General features: G+C 37.9%; 1 protein-coding gene across 5 annotated transcripts in view; it reads right to left on the reverse strand.

Annotated features, from left to right (window-relative positions):
- Window positions 1–20133, reverse strand: part of LOC134543255 (dual 3',5'-cyclic-AMP and -GMP phosphodiesterase 11) — a 295462-nt gene that overhangs the window by 118185 nt on the left and 157144 nt on the right. The window contains exon 1 of one of the 5 annotated variants that reach the window (XM_063388164.1): window positions 11666–12009. The exons of the other annotated variants lie outside the window; for them this stretch is intronic. Within the exon in view, the coding sequence (XP_063244234.1) occupies window positions 11666–11714 (49 nt within the window). The 5' untranslated portion in view covers window positions 11715–12009. Of the gene's footprint in view, window positions 1–11665; window positions 12010–20133 lie in introns of those variants that run through there. 5 annotated transcript variants of the gene reach the window in all.

Consider the following 20133-nt stretch of genomic DNA (forward strand, 5'->3'; position numbering starts at 1 on the left):
TTTTTAATTATTCATGGCAATCAATAGCTTTCCAAAAGACGTCTTATGAAGTGGTAATTCATAAAATGAAGTGGACCTACGCGTATATGCTGCCTTTGCCTGCTGAAGTTTGTGGAACTAAGTTTAAGCTTCTGAATGGTCAATTACAGTCTTCTGCTCCACAACAGTTACTCCGATAGTAAAACCCATGTGCGCATGTTATAATGGCTATTTTAATTGGCTTGTTTGGTTTACGACTGCATTTAACATTCTGACGAACTACTTTTTTTTGAGTACGCCCTCTCTCTTTTCCAGAGGCAATTAGGAAGCAGAAATATGGCCTCGTTCATAACTCACTTCCAGCCCTAGGCTTCCCAGGTATCAAACACGCTACAGCTTCATTCCAAGGCGGACCCACGAGCCCTTGGAATTAAACTGACAAAACCTATTACGTCATCACCAGCTTTAACCGTTTTGAAAAGAAAAAAATCTGCCGAGCCTTCCGCTGCGTTATCTCACGAATTGAGTCAACTTTCTGCTTCTTTTGATTAGTTAGTAGCAGTTTTTTTTTTTTTTTTTTAAAGAAAATCTACCATACAAATATTGCAATATTAACATGAATTAAACGTACACTTTATAAACAAAAAAGGAAGATATAACAATTGTCATCTACAATCAAGCCCATTCATGCATTGGCATTTCAAAGTTCAGAAGAATGTAATTGTTTGTAAAATATAAAATATATTTAGTTTTTTTAATATACCTCGTTTTTAAAACCGACTTAAAAGTAGAAGATAATTTATCTTAGCACATTACAGATTCCTAACCCTATGCATGTTGTACTGAAAATTTGTTATTGTGAATTTTTAATACCGATGGAAGTACTTTTTAAGATTTAAAACGAAAAACGTAGGACGCATGCAATAGATTAATAGTAAGGCGTGGAGGGAATAGCTGAAGTTGAGAAAACTCTCACCACTGTTCATATCATTTGCAGTGCAATAAAATTGTTAGTGACTTAGGTAAACTATTAATGATCCACGTTTAATGTTTTAAATCTTACAAGTATTTTCGAAGGTATTAAAAATTCACAATCACAATTTTTCAGGACAATCTGTATGGGGTTAGGAATCTGTACGGAGTTTAAATCTGTATGGGGCTAGGAGAAATTATTTTATACTTTTAGCCGATTTAAAAAACGTGGTACATTAAAAAAGATATTTAAATAATTATTTTATCCTTTTAAGTCCTTGTGTACATTGTCATCCAGTTCTGAGATATGTTTAAATTTTCAGTTTCTAGCTCATCGGGAAGTTAGTTTAAAATCGAACAAAAAAAAACAGACAAGAAAGCGAGTTAATAAAAACGTGGTCAAATATACAGTTAGATAGCGTTGCGAGCTCAGTTCTCCAATGGCCATGCACGTCTTTTTCTTGCAATACAAAGTTTCAATGTAGCGATTTTGCTGTTAAAATCTGTAGGTAGAGATCACTATCTCCTTAGAATTTATTACAAAGGTTTTAAGAATGCGTGTGGGTTTTACAAGAGAGATATGTTACATCTTTACGCTTAGTTAATATCTGAAGGGAAGAAATAAGAACTGAAAGACACGATATTAGTTTCAAATATTTTTAGCATAACAATTTTCTATTATAATTATATTTATAATATATATGTAATACAATATATAACAATATATAATTAATTATGAATAAACGTAAAATATATTCTAAAAATCTAACAATAATCGCATTATACACCGAATATTGAAATCGCATATTAGAGAATTTGTCGGATTTGAATAATGGTTGACTAATACAAACAATACATGCTAATGGAGCATCAATATTTCTCGTATGCATTTACTTACATGTAGGACGAGGCTTATACTATGGTTCATATAAATACATTGAAACATTAAGAGCGTAAGTAATAATTCTATTTATTGTAATAATAACATCTTTTATAGGATATGTATTACCACGATATCAAATATCATTTCAATGTGTCAATTATTGCTTATTGTATATAATTATTATATTACTATAAATACTATACATTTAATGTTTTAGAATGTTTAATATAGAAGATAATGTTCTATGTTTGATTATCAAAATTTAGCTTCGTTAAAGCATAGTATTGCATTTAGTTAAACGCCTGAAGTTAAAAGTGACTGACTCCTAAACGAAGTCATTGGTATTTAATATTAAATTAATCTTTGTGAATAACTACATCTGCAATAATACTGCCACAGACAATATGTTTTTTGGCTTTGTAAATTCCTTAATGTGTTATATCTGCGTTAACGAAGGAAAATTAATACTGAACGAAAAAAAAATTGTTATGGCCTGAAAACTATTGAAACCAGTATTGCGTCTTTCGATTCAGATCCCTACCTTAATTCTTCCATGAATATGTCATATGCATTCGTTCATGAGATAAACTATTCAGTATATCGCAGACTGTTTGGGCACAAAAATTCCGACAGCAGTTCTCCAATGCACATTTGAGAACTAAACACAAAATTACTTTTTATAAAAAAAATAGGTTGGAGATAGCCTGGAGACGCAAGAATACAGCAATAAATAAAACCTACTACGAACCTACCAACATGCAAGAAGAATATTTTTTCTACAAGTTTGGATAAAATTTAAGACCGATATTACGACGAGCAAAGGCAAAAAACGGCAAATCATGCAATAATATGATATTTTTAATAAATGTGTACCTATTACGTTTATGCAAGTCAAGATATTAGGATTTTAAAAAATTTCTAGTATAACTTTGAAAGTAGAGATGATATATATTTTTATTTTTATCAAGTAAATACATGTTTAATCGCAACAGGTAATAAGCGATGTTATTTACCGTTTTATAAGTACCTCAAATGAATAATACGTATTCCACAAAACCGATATGTTCAGATTAAATACCTTAATTTACAAGAAGTGAAAATTAAGCAATTTTTTTATACAACGGAAACCATTACCAGATTATTTGTAGGCCTACGGTATAAAAAACGTTATGTATCCTTAAAAGAGTCGTACCTTTAGGTCTAACCTTAAGAGAGATAGAGAGATAAATAGTGAGATTTATAGAGGGACATATACAGGGTGTAAATGAAATGGCGGAAAATCTCGCGGATGCAGGTAGCCAGACCTACACCAAGAAGAATGGGTATAGGAACCACCCCTCTGTTGCCAATAGTATGGGCGTAAAACCACTGTGAATGTAGTGTTGAGGAAACGGTAAAGCGAAGATAAATCAACAACCACAACTAATGAAACGCTGACCTTCCGGATTCAATTAAGATGCATGACAACACGTATGCAGGGAATAAAAGGTGACCTAAATTCCATCGCATACGTAGGAAACATGGCGTCGCCTCTGTCGCTAGTTTTCCCCACACGCATGTCACCACGTGCGGGCTACGCGTGTTGCCTACCTGTCCGCATTGCCATAATGCTCTGACTTTGAGTGCCTGTATCTCAGAAACGGTTTGTCTGAGCGTGTTCAAGTACAAGGACCTTTTATGTTCCTTATGTCATTCCTGTTATTGATTCACTACGATAGCTTAGAACAGGCGTACAGGTACAGTAATACGTGCATAATAACAGAGGCGACGCCATGTTTCCTACGTATGCGATGGAATTGTGGTCACCTTTTATTCCCTGCATACGTGTTGTCATGCATCTTAATTGAATCCGGAAGTTCAGCGTTTCATTAGTTGTGGTTGTTGATTTATCTTCGCTTTACCGTTTCCTCAACACTACATTCACAGTGGTTTTGCGCCCATACTATTGGCAACAGTGGGGTGGTTCCTATACCCATTCTTCTTGGTGTAGGTCTGGCTATCTGCATCCGCGAGCTTTTCCGCCATTTAATTTACACCCTGTATAGAGACAGTGATGCTTTTTATATGTATACCTACTTCAAACAAATTACCAAAAAAAATTATAAAGAGGCATAGCAGCCAAGCATTAGCTAGCATTAGCTAGCATTAAATCAAAAATGAACACTAGAAATACTTTTATTTTACGAAATACTATTAAATTTAGATTAAATCAATTTTTTCTCAAACATGTAATACAATAAAGCAAACTTGTAAACACTGATGGCTGTCGCGTGTGTCGTGCGGATGTACGGTTAAGAACCTTGTGTTATCTGGTTGTGTGTTCCATCTAGCCGCGCGGTTAAAAACTGCATGATCACAAACTGAAAGGCGGACCTTACTGCTAGCCGCACGGGTGAAATACGGGGGGGGGGGGGGGGGGGGAAGGTGGTTGGAAAAAAAGGGGGGAGGGGGTAGCAGCCGTGAATGGAGTAGCGAGCAGGGCATGAACGAACAAGAAGGGGGAGGGGAGAGGAAGTGACGCCATGGCGTGATGTCTCGACGCCTACACGCGCGAACAGCCGCGTCTCCCACGCCGCTTCCTCCTAGACAGTGGCGTTCCACCGGACGCAACACACACACACACACACACACATACACATACAGCACCTGTGACGTCACTGCCCTGTCCGTAGCGCTTCCTTGAGGAGAGGGGGGAAAGTCGGGAGTCGTCTCTGCGGCGAAGACCAGAACACATTCTATAGCGGGTCTCATCTTTGGATTACAGTGTGCATTTTCTCTCTCTTCCCAATGCAGGATGTCTGTTGTCGGTGCTGTCCTTTTATCAGTGTGCTTTTTGCTGCCATACACACCACAGATCACAAACTTTTTAGACGAAACTTTATAATATAATAAAAAAAATTCTAAAATGTACAAAAAATTATTTTTGAAAAAAAAAATGAATGATAAATTTGGGGATACATTTTCTTCTGGTTATTCGTAAAACTCATACAGTAATATTAGATTCTAACTTATAAAATATATAACTGAAATGCGCCGTCATAGTTTCAACCAACAATTTTTTATATAATATAATATTTAAAATTTTTGGCCTGTGTTGGACCACAGAACGTAATTAATGTAACGTTATTTTAATAATAGAGACCAACTGCTTAGAAATAGTTTCTTCTGTGAAATAATATTTAGAGCTGATAATTTTTTCTTTCTTTTAGTCTTATAGCACTATCGAAATACACTATTTTATGGTCTCAGAATAATTTTGAAAAAAAATTAAAAATAGTTATCAATCACACACAAAATGAATAATTTTAATGTTGGCAGGCCGGGTAGTATCAGCCTGGCAACATTAGGCGACATTTACTCTCTGCTGCAATCTAGGTGTGACGGTGTGAGAAGAACTAGAGTCACCTCAAACCACGCCGATTCACCTGCTCTACGGATGAGACAAGCTCGCGCCACTAACTGCAGGCAACTACACATCACAACTGCACACACGCCGCGATCCACCAACAAGAGAGGTCAAATGATGCGACGAAACACTGACAGCACAGCTGAAACTGCCTTCCACCACGGGGATCATAACCCATGCTCCCGAATCTCAAAGAGACATTTTATTTGCACCCCTTTTCCGGACAGTTTACAGTAATATAGTCGCAACGATCCCCGGGCGCAGTCCCGATAAAATAAACTGAAATTGAGGACCCCGTCTACCCGGAAGCACATTCTGTGTGCAGAGATTCAGAAGAAAAAAAGACAAAATTTTAAAGTTGCCAGATATTCGGGTGAGTGTTAACGAAAAGCATTTAACGATGTGCAGGGGGGCGGATAGATAGTTGTTTTGTATTTCGTTACTAAACAGAATTTTTAGGGGAGTGAAAACTGCTGAAACGCATTTCCTGAATAATTTTTTAAGTACGCAAATCTTTTTTAGATAGTCATGAAAGCACCCAAGGCAATTCGCAATACACCTTTATTTTAATTTCTCCCCATATAATGTTATAGTTACCACTGGAATCTTATTGCTGCCTTATGCACGATGAGAAGACTAAGCGCCAGTCCACAGAGTTGCGCTTAGAGGCGATAACACCACGCAAGGAACACCATCTAGCTTCGCATTTATCATCCCGCCCAACCAACACAAATACACCCCTGTCCAGGAAAGCACTTTAATGATGTTACAAGTAGGTGCACAGGTCCGAAAAAATTAAAAAAATGCAGTTTTATTTATTATCTAATATTTAAGCTGTTAGAAAAAAAATACGGCAATTTAAATGTCTGTTCATAAATTATTCACTGTTTCATTAAGTCCACACTTGACTCTTCTCAATGGAGCTCGGCTCGACAGTGGCTCTCTCTAATGCTCGTCTCTAACGTGCACTGCCTCGCACTACTCACTCGTCCGCCACACAAACACAGTCCCGGATGCTTCGGTCGCCGATGATCCAATCTTCGCACACGATGCCCGTCGCTCGACGTACCACTTTCGCTCACCAAGGGGTCACTCGCTCTCTCACGCCGGTGTTCACTCCTACACTGATCGCCTCCGTCTTAAATATCCGCCAAGTCCCGCCCTTGAAAAGGTCTCTTAGCCTTCAAAAGTGTAGCGTCATAAGAATCCACGACTTAATGCTCTAAGCACCCAGAAAAACTGCGTCCTAGTTACGCCAGTTCACGCAGACCGAGCTAGAGAGAGAGATGCTGCTCCTAATCGGATTACCGCAGACGGAAGGGCGCTACCTGTCCGGTTTGGGGGGGGGACACCCCTGAACCCCCTACTGGCCGGCACGTTGGGCCGACTGGCCTGCCTAACACAATTATTTCATATGTGATCAACGCATTCTTCTTTCCTAGCCATAAGCACCCGTGCTGACTGGCAGCCTTAAGGGGCGACGAATACTGTAACAACCGCCACTGGCACAAATCCAGATACACACAAGCACCATTGCGGGCCTCAAGGCCCAAGCTCCCGACCACCCCCAGCATGGTTGAAATTTTCTGCCCCTGACCAACTCTTCTTCCTAGATCATCCTTCTTGTCCTGTGCTGAACCTGCCTGCTTAATGCTTGCACTATTGAACCCCGCATGAAAGAGCCCAGGGTTTTCCCCTGTGTCTACGCAGGTTTTGCCTGGGCCCCACTTAACTAGTTATAGTTTAGAACTAAGATAGGGGAGTTAGTCATGGCATCAATTGCTTCCATGGCTGGCCAATTCCCAAACAAAGCACACGATGCACGCTATCCTTTCTGCATGGCTGAAACCCATGATTAGGCGTAGGTAAAGGCTTAGGCCTGTAACGCACCTAGTAGAGTATTCCCTAACCCAGACACCTATCAAACAAATACACTTAGATTTAGTTAGGTTAGGTAAAAATATTTTCCTGCCGCGGTGCCTCGCCACTAGTATCCACGTAACAATAACATTTAATAAACTTCTTGTCTTTTTACCACAATTGTGACCCAAACTCTATACATCGTAAACAGAAGCAATATGCGGTCAATTTGTTCCGACAACAGACACTATGACAATACAGTTTGCGATATGCCCCGCTGCGGTGTTGCGCGAAAAATCAGTTGATCTGAGCGGCACCGTCCAGTCGACAGCATAACGCGCACTCCGTGGTCCCCAGTCGATCTATTACGTCCTTGTACGTGTTTACCTTGTTTACAAAGAAACCAGGAATACGGCCTCAGTATTTATGAAGATACAGTTATCCGAAATTACAAAGAAATTTTCGTTTATATCGGGTTAATTCTTCGTTGTGATGTGAGTACATTTACTGTAATTTCTAGCAGTGTCCTTCAAAATGCTTGGTTCGTGCTGTTCTGTTTCTGATGACCTCGCTGTCAATGAGGAATCAAATTCGATTTAAAAAGATATCGTGGTGTTGTTTGCTCTCGAGATATCAGTTCAATTTTTTTTAACCGACATCAAAAAAAGAGGAGGTTTTCAATTGAACTGTATATATGTATTTTATATATGTTCGGGCATAACTTCTTCGACATGAACCGATATTAATGATTATTTTTGTGTTGGGTTCAATATAGCTCCAAGGTGATCTCATTTTAATTTTATTTTTTTTGGACCTTGTACTTTTAAGATACACTAGGGAACTCCTCAAAATTAAATATGAAATATATAATGATTCGGGTATTGTTAGGTTTATGACAATCCCAAAACAAGGAGGGTACCTAACTATTGTCAAGGACGTGCTGGATTGGATTGGATTGGATTGGACTGGACTGGACTAGAAAGGTTAACGACAAACAGCACGAATGTGTAATGTGTAGATTCATTTATTATTGATATTATGTCAATACTACAGATACCTTACTATATAACTAATCAGAAATACATCGGAACACTTTATCAAAAAATAACAGCATAAATAAGGTAAATTGATTTATTGTATTAAAAACTGCATAATTCGAAGACATGTTATAAGTAAAAATGGATAATTTTTTTAGTATATAATGTTAGTTACAGGACGAAGTTAGACTTCGCAATCATGTAATTTCTGACAATCCTCTTTCGTCGTGTGGGCTACTCAATTTATTTGATTCTTAATCAGTCAATGCTATTTCTTCCAAGGTTTTCATACGACTGAGAGCTACATACACCTGGTCTTTAGCGAAATGTTTGTTTCCTAAGTCTGAAACAGCTTTATCAAGTGTAATACCTTGTAACTTGTGCACCGTAACTGCCCAGCTTAGAATGAAAGGTATCATTCGACGCTCGACGTCTCCATATACGTTTGTTACCTGAAATGATGCAACAAGAGTTATCGCAACCAAACCATCTTCAATTTTCTTTCTGCTACCAATCTTATCACCATCAAATTTCATTAAAACACATTCAGATAATTCGCCTTCCTCGATTTGTTCTCTCCCAAAAGCATGAAACTTTAATTACTTGACAATCCCTATTGCTCCATTTAAAAGCCGGTCTGAGACAGATATATTTCGCCTTAGCATGATCCGGAATTCTTCAGCTTAACTTCAGCTAACCTCCGCAGTTATTGACATATTTTGTAACGACAATGTATAGTGGCGTCTTTCCATAAGCAGCTATTTCACGAGACTTATCTAAAGCGTTTATTGTGTAAACTCTACATGTTTTCGCATTTGCTGCTGTCATGGTTTAGTTGTAAGCATCCACTCGTTTCCCAGTGGAATAAATTTGAACTCAACTCCGTTAGAAAACTCCCCTGTTAAAGATATTCTGCAACGTTCACATAACAATGGCATCTGACTGTTAGTTAATTAACTTACTCGCAAATTAAATAACATATATTTTTTTTTCATTTTATGAGTTCATTATATATTATATATAGTGAACTTACAAAATGAAAACTGATGTCACAAAGTAATTTCTGTTACAAAACAATATGGTTGTAAAAAACACCAGTGAACTTTGAAAGGAGGCAGTTGCATAATGTCACCAAACAGTAATATGTTAATTCCGCCAAGTAATTTCTCGTTTTTAAATTCATGTAGACGTAAATGGATGATTCTCAAATGCTCGTAGGAGAGCTTTGAAATTTTTTCAATGACTAGCCAATATATATGGCCCAACTTGCGTCTCTCTTGATGAAGCTTCTGTCCAGTCAAACGTTTAAATGTCATGGTGCTGTCTTTTTCGATAGGAAGTAAAAATATGGATTGAAGAGTTTGGCCAAATATGTGTCAGGAAGCAACTCCAGTTATGTAACTTCAACGAATTTTGGTTTGAATAATATGTGGCTAATTCATGTGGTACAGTAGCAACTCCCGTCTTTTTCCAATAAGCTTGAGGCGGATCTTTACGTTATTAATAGTATTTGAGCATCGGGAACACGTTACTATCCTATTGACCGAAAATAATTCTGGAGGCAAATTAACATTATGTTGCGGATTTAATAAATTTTTACATACGATACATGGTACATTTGCATAAACATAATAGTTCTTCGAAATTAACTCCTAATATATTTCTTGAACGGCGTGCTGCTTGTCTTAATTATTTAATCGACTGTCCTTTTTACCTGACGTTTCATTAAACACCCACCCTCTGTGAAGCATAATTACGTAATGCGCTTAACTGTTCTAATCGCTGTTCATCAGATTCATTGGCTAGCCGCTCATGAAACAAATTTAAACGATAACCACGTTATTCCTCTTATTCATTAAAAAATAGCTCCCGAATTCGACTAAGCCAATGAGCACATTCTTCCTATGTTTCTCTGACCAGTCTCCTGCGAATTAAACTAAGTTGATGAGCACGGCGTACAACATCTGCATTTGTTAAATTATCATGTATCATGGTTAAGCGACGGTCTCTATATTTTTGGCTTTCGTTTCCTAATTTATTTAACACACAAACTCACACATCCGACAATCTATTCCTATATATTTTACCATTTCTGTTTCTATTTTTTTTTTCTAAGCGTTTCCGTCTTTCATTTTCAGTTTCAACTAGATGTTGTTTCCTCATTCGAGAAGTGTCTTCAAAAGATCTACCCATCACTAAAAATTGAAAAATAACCAACTTTAAAATTAAATAAAATAAATCACCTATTTAAAAATACACAAAAGTAACATAAGATCACTACAAAGCAAAAAAAAATGTTCTATACGCAAAATTAATACCGTATTGTTTGTACATTATTGTAAGAACGTATTGTTTATATGCCTAGTATAACATACAGAGCTAAATAACGGACACTGACTGGAAACCATGACAACCACTGCACCCGCGCTCCTAGCGACAGTTGTTTCCTAACTAGCATTACTGCTGATTTTAAACAGTCTTTTAAACAATAATTATAACAATTAATAACAGTCAGTAACAATTATAGTGTATTTTTTAATTAAAACTTCTTTGGTCGCGATAAAATTAAAATTTCAATGCCAATATGTAATGCAACATTATCGTGAAACAATGTTGTGAAACTTTTCTAACGCGAACAGGGCAGGTAATAGGTATATGGCCAAAGAGATATGAAGATAGCACTAGTATACATAATTAGTTGAGGTTTGAAATTCGAAGGAAGATTCACTTCTATTACGTCTATTGAGTTAAAAACAAATTTGTTATGTTTTTATTACAATAAAAGGAAAAAAAATCAGAATTAATTGTGTGTATAAAACATTTATTTTTTTGCTTTTAAGTGAACTATGTTATTTTTGTTTTAAGTCGGTTATTTATTTTTATAAAAAAAAATCGTTTACTAAAGTGCGTGTTTGTTCAAATACGTGTCCGACAAAGATAGAAGACCATTCTGTTAATCTGGTATATGGACATATCTTGAGAAGTAGCACATGTGTCAGTGCTTTGGCAAAACGAACTAAAGTAAATAAACTTATACGCGATGAACTCTAGGCCCATATAAAAACGGAACTAGATTTTGGCCTTTAACGCTCTCTACAAGAGTATGAGGAATGATATTTGCACCTGTTAAGGAGGTTGACGAGGGGCCAATAGAAGTTAAACTAATAAACACAGGCAGAAAAATGATATTTTTTATTAATTCTAACGATATCTATAACGTTAACTACTTGTTTGGAAAAAAACTAATGAGCATAATTAATTGACCGACGTATTTAAACGATCTAATGTTTCAAATTAAGAACGTACGATAATTTACGGTAAATTAGGTAAATTAGAATTAAATGTATATAACAAACTAAAAGAATGAATGACACAATCATATACCTTGTAAAAAAACACGAAATGCCTACAGCAGAAAGTTAACAGTATTATGCGGTACAAGTAAACTTAACAATAAAACCGAGAAGACAAGACAAGACAGACAATTAAGTTTATGATGTACAATGGCCCACCTGTCGCTTTACTTACAGATACAATATCCGCCACTGTCCTCATCCAGGTGAAACGACGTCGTCATCTGATTCTCCGAAGACTGGCGCGCTATTGCGAGACCACAACGTCCACTTGATCCACCATTATCAATATTTTTTTTTTCCAGCGTAAATCTTGCGCAAAAAGCTTCGCAGCTAAACGAGAGACGTCACAATTTTTTTTTGAATTAGAAAATCGTATCATGAATCGATTCCCGAAGCGAGAAGAATCGAGAGCAAAACTGACGGCCCCGATTGTTCTTTATCCCGCATCGTTCTCCCGGAGGAAGACCCGGCGCGCGTCCGTCTCCAGACGCCGCGCTGTGCTGGGACAAGCGACGACGCCCGACACCTGGCCGTCGGGGCAGCGCGCCGAGACGCCCTCCTGTCCGGCCGCGTGTGTGGTCCACAAACCCCGCGGGGGGGCGGGCCCCAACGACGGGGCGGCTAATCGCGTCATTACCATGGCGGATACACAGGCCGCGGGGCCTCAATCGGCGTTGCTTCCGCGGCCATACTCGGGACACAAAGGGGGATCGTGACCATTCGCTACTGCGTGGCGGAGGGTCGGTGGGTGGGGGGGGGGGGGAGGGGGAACCCTCTTCACCGGCACGTCACGTGCTTTTTTTGGCAACCATCGCCAAAACCTCCCCCCTCCACCCGTGCCAACTCCCGCTGCGTAGCCACCGCCGTAACTAGTCGCACCTCTGCGGCTAATGGGCTAGGGACAGGTGCTTTTCCCGAAAAAAAAAAAAAAAAAAAAATTCAATGCAAGCTGCGTGTCAAAACACGTCTGCTGTCAGCACACCGATCGTAGCCATCCGGCGCTGAAGCAAAAGCGCACTGAATGGGCCCCCGCCGAAAACAGAGCGGTCGGCCGCCGAACACTTGGAAACGATACCCAGCACGGCCATGCCACATTGCAGTCTAACGAGCTGTCAGATTATTTTCCTATTTTAAACTGATATCCTAAAATCAGATATATGATTATTTTACTATAAAACTAAACTTTATTTTTATCATTTTATGTTGACTTCCCTTAATTTGAAAAAAAAAAAAACCCTCCATTTTAACACACGTTGTGTGTTGTATCCATATCATAATAATAATAAAAATTACACCACGTAATTTCATGGTTCCAAATATTTTAACTCGATAAACTGAGAAAATCGAGTTATGGTAATAAAAAAAATGTTAGTCCAGATAACATGGATTCTATACGATAAAATTTTTTAAATTATTTCTTTAAGTGGAATCGACAGTAATTACTTGAACGGGATGACCAATAAAATCAACACACATAATCCCATTCCTTATAAACTTTTTCAGCGACCATAACAATTAATATTTCCATATAAAATATTCAATTATATGCACTACTTCATAGCACTGCCTTAGCCACTACATACAATTTAGTCACTGATCACTTAAGGAATTCAGTCTTACGTACAAAATATTAAAAATTTGCTGGAAAGAATACTATGTACACCAGCATTGCAACAAAGACTTATCCCACAATGCAGTTTATGGATTAACGATTTGCATGATTAGACTGTCTTTTTAATTTAAATTTACCCGAAGTAACATACACCCCTGCCTATTCACTAAATTATTTTATTTCAAAATTCACTGATTTGTTTAATTCAAAATTACCTGAAAATTACCGGATTTCCCTGTTTTGCCTGGTGAAATACATTATTTATGTCGTGGACCCGGCTCTACGTGTGTGTATTAAAGGCCTGTCACACTGTCGAATATTCACTTCCAACGCCGTCTTATGTTGTGCCAAAGTTGGAGGGTTATGACGTCATCGTATAAGTCATTAGCGCAGACATGGTTGTTTAAGTTGGGTGATTTGAGTCTCTATAAAAGTTGTTGCCTATAGGACGGGTTCTAAAAATAGTTGGATGTTGGATGCAATCGGCCAATCAAAATCGTGCCTACAGAAAACGGAAATGACATCCGTTTCCGTCACAACTATTATTTAAAATGGCGAAGAGCACATGGGCTATTAAAGAGGTTATAAAAGTTAAATAACTATGTTAATACGAATGTCGTATTCGAAAACATTTTGTGTGTAAAAATGAAATGATGCTTCTAATACTTTAAAAAATCACTGAGCATTAATTTTATTAAGTAAAACGAATATTATTGTGATTAAAATTTATACATTTTCAAAAAATTTAAACACGCTCAAATATAATAAGTTTGAAAATTGCTTTCAACATTGTTTAATATCAAAATTGAGATTAATTGAAAAGTTTGAGATAACAGACCAAAAATTAACTAAAGTGACACGATTTTAACATATTTGAGGTTATCTGTCCAAATATATTTGATGGAGAAAATTGTAAGCCATTTTCTGTCTGATGCCACCCCTTCAATTGTATTGTCAAATATATTGACCTTTATATTGGCACATAGAGTGCCTTTATAAATATATTTACACACATATCTGTAATTCGGACGCGTAAGACACTATTTCCACTTTTAAGCATACTGCACTTTTAATATTAAACGTGATCACCGTTTGACGTTCTTTCTAGTGGCATACAACTCTTAAGGGGGCCGTCTGATCGGGGTGTAAGTGTGTTAATGAGGCGTGATGATAAGCGCGACCTCGCTTTCATTTCTAGCGCGGTATCGCCTCTAAGCGCACTGACACGTCGTCTTATCGTCGTGCTTAGGACAACTAGGTATGTAATTTGAGCGTTAACATTATATGGCGGAGAAATTAAGATAAAGGTGTAATGCAAGGCCCTTAAATGCTTTCAAGAATCTGAACTGGTAGGCTTACGGCTAAATATTACTCCAAAAACACGCTTTTAAGTCATTTTAACGCTTCTGAAAATACAGTTTAAAAACTTAATCCAAAATCAAAAGTACTTTTCGGCCTTCAGCGAATTCTTAAAAGCTTTTCGTGAGCAGACTCCACTCGAATATCTTGAGTAGTTTTGAAATCGCGTTTTTCCTGACACACCTTATGTGTGTCCGGGCAGACGGCGCCCTCAGTAAATACGATATATAAAAAAGTTACATATTTTTGTTGGAAAATAGTTGAGTAAATTAAGGGGCCCACCTCGTCAGGGGTGTATGTGTTTTAGTGAGGCGGGATGATAAGCGCGACGCTCGCTGGTGCTTCCAGCGCGGTATAGCCTCTAAGCGCAAGTCTCTGAACTGGCGCGCATTCGTCTCGTCGTCACAGGATAACTGTGAAATTTGAGCGGTGACCGTAACATTATATGGCAGAGAAATGAAGATAAAGGTGTTATGCAAGCCCCTTAAGTGCTTTCAAGAATCTCTACTGATTTTTTATGCCTAAAAATTACTCTGAAAACACGCGTTTTAGGCATTTTAACGCTTCTAAAAATACAGTTTAAAATCTTAATCCGAAATTAAAAGTACTTTTCGGGCCTCAGCGAACTCTTAAATGCTATTCGTAAATAGGCCCCACTCGGATATCTTGAGTAGTTTTGAAATCGCGTTGTTTTTCCTGAAGCTCTGCACACCGTATGTGTGCCCAGGTAGGCGGGCCCCTTAATTCAGGTACTGTTTAAAATTCTTTAAACTGCTCTCAAGAAAAAAAAACATGGGTTGTGTGACATAGTGTGTTATGCCTCCGAGGTAAGAGCTACAATCTTTCTTCTGTTACGGTCAGGGCCCGAGTGGATCAACCCGCTTTGCCGAAAAGAGCGCGTTTGGCCAGCCCTGGCCAAGTAATTCAAGAGGTATGACGCTCCGAGGAAACTGACCTTGACGCGACCTTGCATGGTCAGAACCAACCGCCGTTACCCCTCCGCTCTTCCTCTCCCCCCTCCCCCCTTTCCACAAATGCAACACCATCCCACACCTAACCTGTCGGCAAAGGGTACAGAAAAACTGCTCCGAGCTTGCCCCGCTGTGGGAGGATCACATACCGAATAACCCCTCCCCCTTCCTGCCCCCCCCAAAAAAGGGGGCCAACACCACCGCCACGTATGGCCCGACACAAGCACGTGTGCCACCAGCGAGGAAAGAGCCAAGGAGGTATTTGCTTTCAATGCGCGATTGTTTATTACATTAAGTAAAAACTTTATGAGCGTGGTAGAAACCAAATGTGAAACAATATCGTATCCTTCTACACACGTTCTTCCGAATTTTAAATGTTTACGAAACTTTAAGTCTCAAATAAACGGAGGCGAGAAAGTAAACTTTAATTTTTTGTTACTTGCGTTGTTAGTACACCCGGCTAAAGTCTGTGGAGTGGGGGTCTGTGCTAAGGTTAAAGTCACTCTTGGTTAGCAATTTGTTATAACTTGAAGTAACTCGCGAATAATATCTCCATAATATCGTGAGAATTGTCAAACAAAGATATCGAATCATAACTCTAGCCCATTATAACCACTTATGTTCAGCTATCAGTAAGGAAAAATGGAAGGTGATGGTCGTTCTGAATTCCACTTCAATTATTATCAGAGTGGCAAAGATTTCACACGTCCACTCTCCAACTTCTTACCTCCATGCGTACCAATGCCCAAACAACCAGAGAGCGCAAAGCAACACCGAAATGAATGTCGACATAGAAATTCAATTGTGAATAAGATATGAGGAAGCATCAACCGTTAGTGGAAAGGGGGAACGGATAACCCCGAGAAAACCCTCCCCTCGGAATGGGCGTTGTAGGCCAGTGTTCTGACCGTGGTTACAACAGACAACAACTCGGCCACAATTTGTGGTTAATCATCATAAATTGTGATCAGCCACTGTAAAAAAATAACAAAAATCAGTAGAGTCCCTAAGCGTATAATAGGAATTACTAACCAATACAATTGTACGGAAAACTGAGATAACTAGTGAGCTAACTTTTTCCTCAAATTTATACAACTAATGTGGAAGAAATCCTAAGGACTCATAGGATATTTCCCATGCAAACAATCTTACAGGTTTTCTGTAAATAACTTACATTAGATGTAAAAAAATTACAAAAAAAATATATGCTTATTTGACAAGATGAGGTTATTTCACATATTAATCCCATATTCTAGCTCTGGATAGCCTTCTTATCTAGCAAGACATTAACCGATAACTATCAAGGCGGATCAAAAACGTTCCTTATAATCAAAATACGAAAAACCTTAAGTTCGTTCTTTTACATTTTACTCCTTATTCCGAAGTAAAAACCGCACGTTTTTACGTCAGTAAATAATCGCAAGAATCTTCCTAGAAGCGCCAGGCCATAGTCAAGCTCGTGATTATGTAATTCTTATCGAGAATATTCTATAAAATCCGAATGCATTGAATAGTTAACATTCTAAAAATTTTGGCTAAATGTAAGCTGCGAAAATTTTTAATCTAACCTTTTGGAATATTCGAGTTCATTTAAGGAGATTGCACATTAAGTTTACAGAAAGTACCGTAAGTCCCAGGAGTTTATAGAATGTCCCAGGGTGCATTTACAGTATAAGTAATGTCACGGGCATACACGAGGTTGGCCGCGATACGGGCCAGTGGGCCTGCTAGAGTTCAGCCTGCCTGTGGGCCCCAAGGGTGGGGTGCGTTGGAGCGCGGCACATTCCTCGGGGGATTAGTGGCCTGGCCTCGCTACCCTCCTTCCGGGGCGGCGCTTTGTCATCGACCCCAAGCCGCCCCTCTGGAAGGTTCTACGGGCTCCCGGAAGCGTGGAGTGGTGTGAATATAACGCCACTGTTCTGGGAGCTTCGGATGTCGAGTCGACACTGATGACGCGACAGCTAACAGGGGTGGGAGACCATTCCATAAGAGGGCAGAAGGGCACAAACACGGCGACGCCAGCCTCCGAGCCATTTGAGTGAAGAGTGGAGTGAAGTGAAGAGTGCAGTGAAGTGAAGAGGGCGAGTGACTTCTTGGCGAGTGATAACCGGACGACGAGCGACGGGCTTCGTGTGCCGGAGACTGGTGTGTCGTGGCGCGGACGAGTGAGAAGTATGGGACAGTGTACTAGACAAAGGCGCGTGGTGAGAGACGAGGGTTAAGGAGAGCCACCAGAGCCACCGTTCAGCCGAGCTCCATTGGGAAAGAGAGTGAAGTGTGAATTGAACGAAGGAGTGATTAATTTGTAGACAGACATTTTAAGTGTTTTAATTTAATTGATAGTGTAAATATTAGTAATAAATAAAAATTTATATAATTGAGGCTTCCAATGGTTATTCCTGCCACAAATTCAACTGGAGCATAGATTTTCTTAAGAATGTTTCAGTCTCTCTTGCGAATTTTTCACCCGACAACACCCTAGGACAATATGGAGCAATTAAAAATGTTCTTCGATTATCTGAAAAGTACTCTATCTGGCAACATATATTTTTATTGCATTTTAAAGCGTTCTTAAGGAATATTAGATGTATCAAAATTGAAATTGAAATTACCACTTTGAGATTATCAATATTAATTTAGATTGTGTTCTATTTAAAGTTTAATTAAGCTACAAACGCATTCAATACGTTGCAAAATAGCTTAAAATAGTGTTCACAAAAAATATTAAACAACACTAGTATACAGCAAACACACATTAGACTATTATGGGAACGTTTGAAGATGCTTCTTCGGTGGTTATAATTTGTACTTATTAATGAAACATATGGATGTTATGGGATGACTAGCCCCATTTACAAAGGAAAAAACAAACAATCACTTCAGGCCTCTCATACAATTTTATCTTATTCAGAACATCTATGTTCAACAACATTAAGAATTAAAATATTTTTTTCAGGCCTTGAAACTACACGGAAAATAAAAACCATCCCTTTCGGCACAGCCTACAGAAGTTGGTAGATTTCAAAGTACCTATCTTTTCTGGAAATAGTTTGGAAGCTTCTATAAAATTCCGTATCATTTTAAGAACTTAATGCACATAACGTATTTATATTCTTCAATATTACAAAAGGTCGATTAAACATTTTCTCATTTTCCATGCATCGAAAATATAATGTATGATTTTAACTTGATGCATCCAGAATTGAATAGCATATTATTCCAACTATGGTAATAATTCAATTTTTTGAACCTTCAAATTTTTTTTCATCCCATACACTAATAAAGTGGTAAAATAATAATTTCTTTTGCACCAACGTTTGAGATAAGATTGTTTAAAATAAATTCGAACGGATATGATACTAAGAGAATTTTTACTTTTTATTAATTTAAACCCCTATTTTTACGGTAATAATTCCTCTCATCAATAACTGTTTCAGTCAAAGTTTTAGATAGAAGTTTATATTTCATACAATAAATTATAAAGGATTAGTTTGTATACTTACAAACCTTGTTATTTCCACCCGTTGCAGTAATGGTTGGGTTGGTTAAATAAAAATTTAATTTAAAGAAAATCTTAGACAATATTTAGAAAGTAAATACCAATATAAAAAAGGGGGTTGTCTGTAAAAGTCGGTTTACAGACGATAATTTTACGCAATAACGTCATAAGATAACATTTATGAAAAATTGCATACTTTTTAATTTTCAAATATTATTTACAGTTTTCGCAAATTTAATTTAAATAATTTGTTTAAATATAATCACGAACAATTAGTTAAAAAGCCCGCCTTAACCTGTTTGATATTATAGAAGATTTTCTCGCACGGTGGTTGGCCGGTTCTTGCACGCTCGGCTCAAGCGGAACGTGACAATTTTTCGTGCGTGCAGCCGGCGTTCATCGATATATAAGACGTTATCACGTCAAAATGGATTCTATAGCGTAGATGGTAGTAAAAGTTTTATTAACTATCTTATTCCATCTTATTCCAACCCCAGGTGTTTTCTTACCCCTTGCAATAATTGTTTGTATTATCAAAACTTGTTTCAGACAAAAGTTTTAGATAAAAATTATACCATTTACAAATAATTTGAACGGATTCGATATGTGCCTACTAAGGCAGTTATGATTTTTTTTTGTTTCTCCAGCCCTTTTTTATCCATTCCTTGCAGTTATGGTTTGTCGTGTTAGACATTTATTCAGACAAAATTTTTTGATATTACCCCTTCGAGTTATAATACGTCCAAACGTATTTAATATTAATCAATTATGGGAGTTATAACGATTTTTTCTCATTTTTTCAAAAATCTTTCCCCGTTTATACTCCTTGGTCGGATATTGCCCATTAACGAACTCGACCGAGATTTTCAGTGATTATATTTTATGAATCAGTTTGGAAGTGATTTGTGAAAAATACGGCAGTTATCGTGTTCCTAAAAATTCGATATACATACATTTATAAATTTCTGAGTGGACGATGGTTTTGGGGTCTATGGTCCATGAAATGATAAACTACATAAACATTTTCCGGAAGTCGTACCATGGTAACTGCTACAATAGGTAGTTTTTCTTCGAAATCTCCTTAAAAGATTTTTCACAAGACTGTATACCGCACCATACCCCGAGGTTTCATCGCAATCACAAGATCACTAGCGTACGTAGATTGCAGCTCTAATCATTATGCCAGGAGGCGCGTAACA

This window comes from Bacillus rossius (genome assembly GCF_032445375.1).
Source record: "Bacillus rossius redtenbacheri isolate Brsri chromosome 9 unlocalized genomic scaffold, Brsri_v3 Brsri_v3_scf9_2, whole genome shotgun sequence".
Taxonomy (NCBI): Eukaryota; Metazoa; Arthropoda; class Insecta; order Phasmatodea; family Bacillidae; genus Bacillus; species Bacillus rossius.